Source organism: Arachis hypogaea, chromosome 1 (assembly GCF_003086295.3).
Source record: "Arachis hypogaea cultivar Tifrunner chromosome 1, arahy.Tifrunner.gnm2.J5K5, whole genome shotgun sequence".
Lineage (NCBI taxonomy): Eukaryota > Viridiplantae > Streptophyta > Magnoliopsida > Fabales > Fabaceae > Arachis > Arachis hypogaea.
Window position 1 is genome coordinate 1643688 of NC_092036.1, and position 12694 is coordinate 1656381.

General features: G+C 35.4%; 1 protein-coding gene across 3 annotated transcripts; it reads left to right on the plus strand.

Annotated features, from left to right (window-relative positions):
* Window positions 1–488: 488 nt before the first annotated feature.
* LOC112789626 (uncharacterized) lies at window positions 489–5147 on the plus strand. 3 transcript variants are annotated; one of them, XR_011880916.1, is made up of 9 exons: window positions 489–985; window positions 1113–2531; window positions 2646–2828; window positions 2909–2963; window positions 3321–3469; window positions 3886–4089; window positions 4236–4301; window positions 4418–4546; window positions 4669–5147. XR_011880916.1 is itself a non-coding variant. In XM_025831594.3 (8 exons), the coding sequence occupies exons 1-8, from the start codon at window positions 920–922 to the stop codon at window positions 4780–4782; spliced, it is 2202 nt and encodes a 733-aa protein (XP_025687379.1). In that variant the 5' UTR covers window positions 489–919; the 3' UTR covers window positions 4783–5147. The 3 variants fall into 3 exon arrangements, 1 of the variants encoding a protein (XP_025687379.1); XR_011880915.1 differs by having other exon boundaries at window positions 3886–4301; XM_025831594.3 differs by lacking the exon at window positions 4236–4301 and having other exon boundaries at window positions 3886–3972.
* The last annotated feature ends 7547 nt before the right edge of the window (window positions 5148–12694 follow it).

A 12694-nucleotide genomic window follows, 5' to 3' on the forward strand; every position in this document is an offset into this window, starting at 1 on the left:
ATTGATATCGATTGATTAGAATCATTTTATTATGAGAAATTTAGATTTAATCGGCTATAAAATTATGAATAAGGAAAAAAAAATAGAGTAAGAATCAATATTTTTAGTTTAGATAGAATTGATATAATGCGTCAATTATGAGATCATTAAAATAGAATTTGAATTGGAATTATAAAATTTAATAAGTCAAAGACTTTCCAAAAAAATTCAAAATAAATAAATTCACAAAATAAAAAATTTATTTCGCTGCTATTTTTGTCATTACTAATAAGCTAATTTTTTTTCTTGATTTTGTTTATCAATTATTTTACTAATTGTTATATTAAATTTCAAATAAATTAAATCAAGTAGTTAATTGAATGAATTAATGATAATTAATTAAATTTAAAAGAATTATTGAAAAATAGCATGGAGAAAATGCAATATTAGTTATGTTATTAAGTGAAAACTGATTTTAATTATATTTTAATAGATAAATAATAGATAATGGATAGATTTGGCCGTACTTACACTTACAGTTACAGCACAAGAATGGTCATGGAGATGGCACTGCCCCTGGCCCCCTGCAGGTAAACCGGGAAAAGGGAATCATTCCGTGGAATATGACTCTCTTCTAAACATGTAACTGTAACCGCTCTACAATGTAGAGACGACACCCATGCTCACGAGCTTCACCACCCTCTCTCCCACACAAACCACACCCATCCCTTCTTCCTTCACAAATCATTCCTCTCTCTCTCTCTCTCTCTCTCTCTCTCTCTCTCTCTCTCTCTCTCTCCCCAATCGCCACGCCTTATAAATTCTGACCACTGACCACTCCTCACTCACTCACCACTTCACCAATCACCATCGTAGCTCGCAATTCCCCAATTCCCGAACCCAACGCAACGCTCAGATCCATTTCCCTTCTCCTTTCGCCATGGACGTCTTCGTTTTGCCACCTTGGATCCCCGAAGATGACCTTCTCTTAAAGAACGCCGTTGAGGTACCTCTCTCTCTCTCTCTCTCTCTCTCTCTCTTGCCGCGGCTTAAGCTACCAAACCCTTGCGTCTGGTGTTTAATTCGCGCAATTCAGTTCAATTCCTAACATATTTGTGGTTGTGGTTGTGTAGGCAGGTGCGTCGCTGGAATCGCTGGCGAAAGGAGCGGTTCAATTCTCGCGAAAGTATTCTATTGCTGAATTGCGAGACAGGTGGCGTTCTCTTCTCTATGACGCGGACGTATCAGCCCAGGCTTCGGTTTCCATGGTGAATTTGGAGCTCTCCGGAAAGTCCGCTAAGGAAGGAACAATTGGTGACGCACACAATGGCGTTGGTGTTGTGGCGGCCAAGCGGAAGAGAGGTCCTAGCATCCGGAAGCAGTACTACGCCATGCGGAAGAGGCTTTGCAGACAGGTTTTTCACTCTCTTGATTCTTTCGACGAGGCAGTACATGATGAATTGGATTTGGTTAAGCTTAAGCGTGAGGGCGAGGTTGAATCCGGGGGAATTGTAACTTTAGATAATGATAATAATGATAAGGATATGAATAATAATTCGGTTGCTAATAATTTGGTTGGTTATGGGAGTTACTCTGGATTGGAGGATGTTGTGTTGTCTCATTCTATGAGCGATATTCCTTTGTGGAGAACAATTGAGGATGTGCCAGCACCGGCCATGCCTGTCGAAGCGAGTCCTAGAAGAAATGATCGCGATGGGGAGGAAGCAAGGGCAACAACGCTTCCCCCTTCCCATGGTTTGAAAGGCAAATGTGCAGTTGATGTGTCGAATGCTTTGGCATCTATGTCGGGAGAGGACCAAAGGCGCCTTTCTGGTCCACTTTCGAACTTATCAAACGAGGATGAGCCTTGTTATGAGAACGTTGATTCGCTTCTGTTGAGCTCTCCTTGTGAAATTCAGGGAAATGATGCCTCTGATATTTGCGAATCTCGGAAGGTGGATATGATGGTCAAAGCTGGTGAAATGCCCAGTAATTCATCTACAGCTGGATTGGTGGTTGTTGCCAAACCATTAGACTACAGTTGTGGTGACGTGCCTTATGATTGTGATCCTTGTAACAATGCTGTGTCATCTGTTTCGGTCCGAACCCCTCATCGGGAACCCAGTGAAGAGTGTGAGTTCTGCTTCCTGAATGCCGAGGACGCTGATGTTCCATCTGAAGACAGTGCAGACTCGTCAATTATAGTTCCTTGTTTGTTGACTAGGAAACCCCAACCAATTGTCAAGGATGCAGGTTATACAGATTCATCTGTTAATAACCAAATGAAAAAGGAACTAGATAGAAGCTTGAAGAAAGAAAATAATTCACACTCTTCAATGTCTTCCCAGCGACAGATAGTTAAGGCAGTGTTAGTGCCAAATATAAATTCAACTCAGCCACCTGTCGGTGTTGTTACGAGAGCTGAAAATCCTGGAAGGAACCCTATTTCAGCAGTTTCTAGTCAGAGCAACAGTGTCAGTATTAACGCAACTCGCAAAAGATTAGTTCATGCTGCTATCTTGACAGCCATGGATGGACATCCAAAACAAAAGGTTAATGCATGAATTCCATCAGTAGTTCATAACTACGTGCAAAACTTGTTAGGAAAGTCATTTATGATTTTTCTTTCATTAAGAAAGTTCATTGAAGTTGTATGTTGTAAGCAGGAAAGTGTTGCTTCGGCTTCAGCAAAACATCATGCAGATTCAAGGGCAGGGCAACAAAAGGATTTACCCGAATCTGAAGTAAAGTCATTGTTTCTCAATCAGGAAAGGGAGGCTGATGATGATGATAATGACGAAGATGACTCTGATAATGAAATTCCTTCTTTTTCTGATATTGAGGCAATGGTAATTATTGTATGTTGCATTGAATAGCAATTATACTACATACTTTGTTATTTCTCATATCCTGGATCTCTCTTGTTCAGATTCTTGAAATGGATTTATGTCCGACTGATCAAGATACAAGTGCAAGCAGAGAAGGTAACTTATCTGACACATGCAAAAATAAAATAATCACAGTTTTGTTTGAGGTTTTAATTTATGCCTCAAAAAATGTTAGAAGTTGAATATTGAAGTGTGTTTAACAAAAATGGATTTTCATGATTTGATTAGAACTTTTTCACTGGATACAATGAGTTTGCTTATAACCCAATGAGCATTTTTTTTTTTTTTTTATAGTATATGCTTTCCATATGTCATAATTAAAGTTTTCAATATCAATCGTCAACAGATAGGGTTTAAATAGAGCCGTGGGTTATCCTCTGAAGTTTTATTAATGTGTTTTTCTCAGAGAATTTATTTTAATGATAGCTGTTGTCTTCTAATCTTTTACTCCAGTGTTGAGATATCAACATGCTGAGACCAAGAGGACCATCATGAGATTGGAGCAATGTGCACAGTCCTTTATGCAAAGAGCCATTGCATCTCGGGGGGCATTTGCTGTATTGTATGGGCGTAATCTGAAGCAATATATTAACAAGAGCGAGGTAAATTTATGGAGTTTTGACCTCTTGTTTTTCTTTAAAATGTGGATGAGTGACCTTGTACGAGTGAGAAAATGGTTGTTGTTGTTGTTGAACGTTGTGAAATACTAAGATCTCTTTGTAATGCATGTTACCTTCACTTTGGATTCCCATGCTGTGATTTGTTATCTTGTAGGCCAATTAATGCTTTCGCTTTGATTGCAAACAAAACAGAACCAGACTAGCATTATCTCTGAACAAATTGAACTCTATTGAAGTGAAATGCAATACTTCTGTTGATCTAGTGTTCCTCAACACTAAAATATAAAGTTTTAGTTATGTTATTTTCCTGATTTGGGCTGCTGTTTTTAGTTTGTGATGTTATTTCCAAGTATAATTGATTCTTCTCTGCTTTTGTGCAATTTCTTTCTACTTAACAGGTCATACTTGGAAGAGGAACTGATGACCTACATGTTGATATTGACTTGAGAAGAGAAGGGTGTGCTAACAAAATATCTAGACGACAAGTAAGATTTCTCAAAAGCTTCAGGTGCAAAATTTCTGTGCATGGATAGCTTTTATGATTGGATGTGATTTATGTTTCATAGATTTTCATTTTGCGTGGATGGAGGAGGGGGCAGTTGGTAAGACTTTGTTGTATTTGAAAAGGAAAATATATGAACTTATTTCAGTATCGGAATCACAATTAAATGATCTGTATATGCCTGGAGAAGGAAAATCTCTAGTTTTAATGTGACGGTGTTATTGTGTGTTTTTATGGTAATTGAAGTAACTACCGGTACCATGACGGTGTCTGCATCTACATGATTTTCGTGATGCAATGGACATTGCACTTGTAAGGACCCAGATAATAAGATATCCAGACATTTTTTATCATATCCTTCATAATTTTTAATTTCCCTATTCAAATTCATAGTGATTCAACTTTGACACCTACTTATTATCCATTAGGCTTTAATAAGGATGGAAGCAAATGGCTCTTTCATTATTAAAAATCTTGGCAAGAATTCTATCTTCTTGAATGGCAAAGAGGTTGCTCCAGGACAGCTGCGGGGTCTTAGTGCTAGTTGTTTGATCGAGGTAATCGCCTTTTCTTTCTACCTAAAAGTAACGTTTATTTATATATATTCCAATTTACAATGCTCAAATATTATTGTATACCTTGAGAGCGTTATAATTCGAGGTAAATGGCTTGCGTACAGATTAGAGGCATGTCATTCATCTTTGAAACCAATAACAAATCTGTGAAGACTTATTTAGAAAATATGAATTGCAAGGGAGAAGACAAAGGGAAGGCTTTAACCATGGTTGCCTGAGACTTAAAGAGATTTCTAAGAAGAGTAATGAAATCGAAGGAATAGCAGTATTGTTTAAGTGTAGCTTCTGAAGTTGTAGCAAGATGTTTTAGGAGTAGTTTCTCGTGTCATAAAAAAATAGTTGTAACATTAATTGTTATTGTTAGTATGCTTTGTAAAGCGAGAGAGCCCAGGTTGTAGTTGTACATATAGATAGAAGTTAAAAAGCTATTAAGCTACAAAGGTATGATATGGCTGCGCTGTAAAATAGGAGGACTTGTGTTTTATGTCTTACCTTCGCTTCAGTGTAATTGGTCTCGTAGAAACTTCCCTGGCTGAAGTAATGGTTATTGAATGAATAAAATACAAATAGAAAGTTAAAATTACATTTCTTTCTCTTGCTTAGTGGGGATATTTATACTTCACACTCCCTTTGATTTCAAGTTGGCATTAATTCTGTTTTCTTCCTATTGCAACAATCTATTTTCTGTTGCTAGGTGTTTTTGATTTGTTTGTTTCTTGTAGATATCTCTTTCTTGAATTTAGATTTTCTAAAGAAAAAAGTTGGTAAAGTGGTAAAGTGAAAGATTAATCACTATTGATTTTGTAATTCTCATAAAATGTGTATTTCATTATCTTAATTTAAGAATAATTAATTCCTTATTTTACCAATTTTTTCACTTTAGAAAATCTTGACCGCTTTCTCTTTGTCTTTGACTATTTCTGAGATCTAGTTTTCTCTGTCTTTGAATATTTCTGAAGATGTAGTTTGGTTTGTGGGCTTTTTTACCTGTTTTGTTGGGTTTCATATGTTCTTTGATTTTGTCGGGCTAATTTGACTGAAAAAAATTTCCCTATCTTTGATGAAGAGAAAAAAAAAAGTTAGCATATGTTTATTTTAATTTATTTGAAAACATTACTATTGAATTTTGAGTAAAGGACATTTTCGTCCTTGACCTTTTTTTCGCAGACATTTTCGTCCTCAAGCAATGAAAAATACATTAAAGTCCTTGACCATTGAAAAACGTGGACATTTATGTCCTTCCGTTGAATTCAGCCGTTTGCATTGAACGGAAAAGGCTGAGTTGGCAGAGGTGGCGTTGAGGTGGCACGTAACGGAGGCCAGGTGGCATGGAGCATTTTGTAACCGGACATATAAGTCCCTGGAGAGACGGAGCATTTCGTAACAGGGCGTATAAGTCCCTGGAGACGAAAACGACGCCGTTTTGTCTCCTCCCCCATCTGCCCTTTTCTTTTTCCTTGGTCCCTTTTCCCTTCCATTCTTCTTCCTCAGCCCTTGCCTCCATCACCTCCGCACAGCCGCGCCTCCGTCAGCCACCATCAACGCCGGCGACCTCCTCCTTCCTCTCTTCTCGCGTCTTCTTCCCTTTCTCACTCCCTTGCTCCCATTAGTCTCTCTCTCTTGCCAGCCTTCACCAAAGGTCAATTTGTCAAAAAACATTCCATGTATCGAGGGATAACACCGGAGGGTCCAGACAGAGAATATAAAAATAAAGCTGAAGCAAAAGATATACCTCAAAAAGTAGTTATAGTTCTCTATCACTATCTAGTTGTTGTGCTTGTGCATTTGTTGCTGCCTTATCAGCTTCTTCCAAAAGAAAGTTCTTCAATGATCAACATCCCTTGAACCTGGCAATTCAAAAAACATGTAAACTTAAAATTCGATCTATTAATGCTTCCTCAAACGTTGGTTAACACATGGGGTGAGAGTGCAATGGGAAATAGATAATACAGGCATCCAACAAGTAAAACAAATAAATAATTAAGTGGATAAATCAGTTAATAATTGATGGTGAAAAAAGCCATGATGATGTTTTTCATTGAGTTAAAGAATACCTTTCTTCATTCATGGCTGCTTAGATAATTAGATAAAGCAGTAAAGAATCACACATAAATTATATCTAATAATCCAAGACCATTCAAAAATATTTTTCTCCATTCACGCACTTGTGTCTTGACAGTGTTGATACTCAATTAACTGTCAAATGCAATTCAGAATTTTACAAGAACAAAATATATCGATCATTGAACTCATAAATGTAGAAGCAGAGTGAAGAATAGACTCAAACATAGCATGAGATTTTAAGAAACATGCGACACTACATTATAAGCATATGCCATAAAGCTCCTTTGATGATCACCGCAATCCACTTTCCCAATCTCTATTTCATCAGTTTCTTCAATTGCTTTTTCCAAATCATCCCACAACATCCCCAAGTTCTTACTGTAATAATAAGCATATCATTTTACAGCTTAGAAATCACTCTTAGCTCAACAATATAAAAGCAGTTAAGAGAATGAATGAATCAATTACCAATGCTTGCACTAGGGAACGCAGAACTTGACAAATCACGAAGTGTCCTTCTCCTTGATCTATGAAGGGGGAAAAGTAAAAAACATTCCATGTGAATCTCATTGAAATTTTCACTCCCCATGAGAAGAAAAACAACATCCCAAAGGTCAATTTCAACGGTTTTCTCGCAAAACAAACAAAAACAACATGGGGAAAAAAAGGGAAAAAGAGTTCACCTTTACAATTATGCAAATTGAGGACCAAATCGGACTGGGCAAGGTCCAATTCGAGCAAGCATGTGAAACCATCGCCAGGATCGAACGAAGCTCGTCGTCAGTGAGAGTGTCATTTATGCAGAGGTTCGAGGATCCCAATCCGACACTGTTCATTATTGTTGGTGCGGAGAAAAACCTTAACCCCTCGAGATTTGAGACTAATTTTTGCAGAGAGGCGGCGGCGTGGCGGTAGTGGGTCGCCGAGAAGGTTGTCACGGATGAACGGTGGGTGGAAGAAGGAGGGTGAGGAGAGAGAGACTAATGGGAGCAAGGGAGTGAGAAAAGGAAGAAGACGCGAAAAGAGAGGAAGGAGAAGGTCGCCGGCGTTGATGGTGGCTGACGGAGGCGCGGCTGTGCGGCGGTGATGGAGGCAAGGGCTGAGGAAGAAGAATGGAAGGGAAAAGGGACCAAGGAAGAAGAAAAGGGCAGATGGGGGAGGAGACGAAACGGCGTCGTTTTCGTCTCTAGGGACTTATACGTCCTGTTACGAAATGCTTCATCTCTCCAGGGATTTATACGTCCGGTTATGAAATGCTCCATGCCACCTGGCTTCCGTTACGTGCCACCTCAGCGCCACCTCTGCCAGCTCAGCCTTTTCCGTTCAGTGCAAACGGCTGAATTCAACGGAAGGACATAAATGTCTACGTTTTTCAATGGTCAGGGACTTTAATGTATTTTCCATTGCTTGAGGACGAAAATGTCCGCGAAAAAAAAGGTCAAGGACGAAAATGTCCTTTACTCTTGAATTTATTTTTCTTGAATTTTATTTTTTTAAAAATATTAAAAACTATACAATACTTTACTCTAAATTGTTTAATTTATTTTCTTGATGATAAACTCGAACATTGTTGTTTTGAAACACAATCTCAAATATAAAAAAGGGGATTAAATTGACAAATATGAAGAACACTTCTAGTATGAGGCTGGCCTAAAAATGCTTTTTGATATTTGGTTTATCACTTAATTGATTTTGGAGGGAGATTGTTGGTGCATCACCCCTTGGAGCTATCAACAATTCTACAATGGAAATTTAACAATTTCAGCACTTATTATTTTTTATATGCTGCACGGGAGTGTGTATCACAAAAGGATGAGATAGGAGATGTGTTTTTTAATGGTATAGGATTAAAAAATTCGGTGCCTCCAATTTCTTATTTGGTTGCACAGTAATATCCAAAAATCAGATATACTGATTTATTTTTTTTTTAAATGAATTACAAAATGGGGCTGATTTTTTCAATATGAAAATAATTATGGTGTAACTCAACGAAATAGACGTGTATCAAATATTTACACTATGTTATAGTGCCAGGTAAAATCGTAACCTGCGTTTTGTTTTTTCACTTGCATTTTACTCCAGTTAGCTTTTTCAATTTTTTGTCAGTCAATTTTTTTATTATTTTTTTGAGATACTAAAACGCAGGTTATATTTTAAATATGTAAATTGCTTTTACCGAAAACTACAAAACGTAGCTTGTGTTTTGTACAGGCCTTACCTATAAATATGAAACTCAATTCACCCCAACTACCTCACTTCTGCTCTCATTCCTCTTTCTTTCATATATTTCATACTTGTGAATTTTTTTTTGGCAAATAGTTGTATCAAAAAAGTCAGGTTAGTTGAAGTTGAGGTTATAGAAGGTATTGTAAATTTGCGAGTGTATTATAACAGTGAGATTATATCAAACACACACGAAGAAGTGACTTTTGTTTATGAATATCTGTTTTCATTTGCTATTCCATACACCATGAGTTTTGTAGAGTTGCAAAATAGCATTTGTGAGAACATACAAAGTCACATTTCGAAAAGGGTGAGCAATATTTTGTACAGAAATCCTGTACAAGTATTCGGTAGGTTGATACAGTTTCAAATAATGTCCATCACTGATGACGCATTTATGCAGCAGATGTTCTATATTTATCAACAAACCCAATTTCACGCGCCGATGATAGAGTTATACGTTGAGTTGGAACAGCATATGGGGATGGGCGCGGTTGGCGAGGAGGCCAATGTTGATGAGCTTGAGGATTTAGATTGGGAAGATAACAACGACAGTGAAGAGAAGTTTGAAGCCAATTATGAAGTCAATGACGAAAACGATGACGGAGACCTAGTAGGCAATTCGGCGGTATAAAATGAAGCGCATGCGATTGTAAGTCAGCACCACCCCTTTGGTGTTCTGTCTTTTTTGCGGACTCTGGATCTCGAAGTCATGCATGCCCCGAAATTTTCTGAGTATGCGAATATGGGTATGTTATGGTTATTAATTAAAGTTACCATTACCATTTATTTTATTTGCCTGTCCGACTAACGGTGGTTTGCGTGTCGTAGGTGAAGTCAATGTTGCGATGGAAGATGATGAGTTTAGTATCAGAATGGAATTTAGTTCTAGAGAGTCGGTTATATGTGCAATCAAAAGCTACATTATCTCTAGAGGAGTTGATTACACTGTGTATGAGTTTGAGTCGTAGACATTCTATGCAAAATGCAAGGGTTACGTTGTAGGGTGCGATTGGCTTATCCGAGCTGGTTTGATTTGAAAAAAAGGTTGTTGGGAGATCATGAGATACAATGGCAAACACAATGGGGACGATTTCACAAGATCATGCCAAGTTAGACTCAAACACAATTATAGATGCTATTAGGCCGTTGGTTGAAGCAGACCCGTCGATGAAGGTGAAGTCTATTATTGAAGAAGTTCAATCCAGATTCAACTACACTGTAAGTAACTCCAAGGCTTAGTTGGCAAAACAAAAATCTGTGGCAAAAGTTTTCGGTGATTGGGAAGTTTCTTACCAGACTCTGCCAGTATGGTTAAAAGCAATGATTGCGAAGATGCCAAGGTCTTGTGTTCAAATAAAAATGCTTCCCGTTTACTGTGATAGTGAAGAGGTTCAAAGTGTAAGAGTTCTCTATCGCATTTTTTGAAACTTCTAGCATTTAGACACTGCAAACTATTAGTGTAAGTTGATGACACATACTTGTACGGAAAATATAATGTGCACTTTTAGTTGCGGTGACACTAGATGGAACCAAAATATTGTACCTATTGCATTTGCGATAGTCAAGAGTGAGACGGTAGATACGTGGAAGTTTTTCCTAACCAATTTGTAGAGATATGTTATTACCATTGACAGTGTGGGCATTATTTCTAATCGGCATAACTCCATCGACTCAGCAATAACTCGCAATAACAGTGCATAGTCATCACCAAGAACGTAGCACATGTTTTACATCAAACACATCGGATTCAACTTCTTAAAAAAGTTTAGGACTCCGTATTTATATAAACTCGTAGTTCATAAGAATAAATTATTATTGTCATAACAAACAGCATTATAAAAGATTATTATTTTATCATAAACATCATTATAAAAAATAATAATATATTAATTATAATATTAATTACTCATATATACCGAAAATACTAATAATAATAATAATAATAATAATAATAATAATAATATGAGCCGTACCATTTTTTGTTTTTTCTTTAAATAATCGATTAATAACATTAATATATTAATAATAATAGTTAATAATATATTAAAAATAATAATAAAAACAAAATAATAATAATTTATTATTAATAATAAATTATTAGTTATCATAAATAGTATTATAAAAAATTAACAATATACTAATTATAATAATAATTTTTTTTGGGTCACTTAATTATAATAATAATTACTCATATAACAACAACAATAATAATGAAATTAACAATAAAATTAACAGTTAAAATATAAATAAATAAAATATAAATAAATAAATTTATTCATTATAAAATTAAAAAAATACTTACCCATTAAAAATGATCTAAATATTCAATAATATGTTCTTGAGGTAATGTAAAATCATGAACCATTTTTTTCTCTTAATTTCACTTTTCACTCAATAAAACTATCCTTTTTCTATTCTTCTTCCTCCCTCACTAAAACCCTAAACCTTCTTTTATTCTTCTTTCTCCTTCGCTAAAACCCTAAATCCTTGTACCCTACAATGCAAAATACTCCTGCAATGTCACTTTAACAAACCCTCAATGAAATCAAATTTTTGGTTCTTTCCTCCCAACTTGTGTTTTGCATTTTAAAGACTCAGTTCAGCATTCTCTTCCAACACGTATTGTCCATGCAGCGATGTTCTTGCCAATCGCAATCTGCGATTTGCCTCTGCCGCTTGCCAATCGCAGCCTGTGTTTAGGAAGCTTTAAGGTGGTCAACCCGGCTGATCCTATCTGTATGCAGGGGACATAGGACACGTTTCGATACGTGATTGTCCCTCTATGCCAAACGCAACTTGTGTTTTGTAGTTACATGTTTATTTTTTTTTGTTTCACCTAAAATATTACTTGCATTTTGCAGGTGACTGATCATGACACATCTACATATGTGAATAACATATCATATACCAATATAATTAAATTTTACTAATTTTTACTCCATTAATAAATTAGTTTCTAACAAAATGACAATATAATTTATATTTTTGAAAATTAAAAAATTTTTAATATTGAAATCGAAATTTTTAATTTTTGTTTTAAAAAATAAAAAAATTTAAGAGTACAAATTAAATTCTCCAATTTATTATTTATTTTCTCTCTTCAAACAAATTGTTCAATAATAACATATTACACATATATTTAACCCATATAAAATAAAATTAGCCTAATTTCAATGCCAATCTAAATATTAACTCGCGTGTTTGGATTTCACTTCATTTTCATTTTCTTTTGTTTTATTATTCTGTTTATACAGCTCATGCTTTTCTTCAAGCAATTATTCATCACCATCTTCTATTCTCAACCAAAAAATTCTCACTTTTAGTTCACGATTATTTAAATACGAAACTTGCATTTCCTTCCTCATAGTGGGCGTTTTTGTTTGTCATGAGTTTGGAAGAGTGTGAAAAGTAGTTTAGGGTGATGAAGAAGGTTACGGAGTGACGGTAGTTTTCATTATTGTTAATGAAGTTGTGTGAGGGTTTTAAGAGGTTAACGATTATTATAGTAGAGGTAATTTAAAAATTTAATGTGTTCTTTTAGCAAAGTTAATAAAACTTTAGCAATCAAGCATTTTTATCAAAACACAGCTCATTTTTGTAGATATAATTAAATAAAGGGAGTCACTTAGATAAAGATATCAAAAACATCTTTTTTAAAGATGTTTTTTAAAAATCAAAATTTAACACATATAATCAATTAAATTATATTATTTTTATTAAAATTAGACTGGATAAATCAGTTTAACAAAACATTAATAAATTAAATTTTAAACCGGTATAAATTAATATTTTTTATAAAAATTATTACAATATCTCTATTATAAAATACAACTAAAATAT

What these genes read in the sequence shown, in the direction of transcription:
- LOC112789626 (XM_025831594.3), top strand. Translation starts at nt 920, where the DNA reads ATGGACGTCTTCGTTTTGCCACCTTGGATCCCCGAAGATGACCTTCTC. An exon ending in ATGGACATCCAAAACAAAAG is followed by an intron (nt 2,532 to 2,645) that starts GTTAATGCATGA and finishes TGTTGTAAGCAG; the next exon opens with GAAAGTGTTGCTTCGGCTTC. An exon ending in AATATATTAACAAGAGCGAG is followed by an intron (nt 3,470 to 3,885) that starts GTAAATTTATGG and finishes TCTACTTAACAG; the next exon opens with GTCATACTTGGAAGAGGAAC.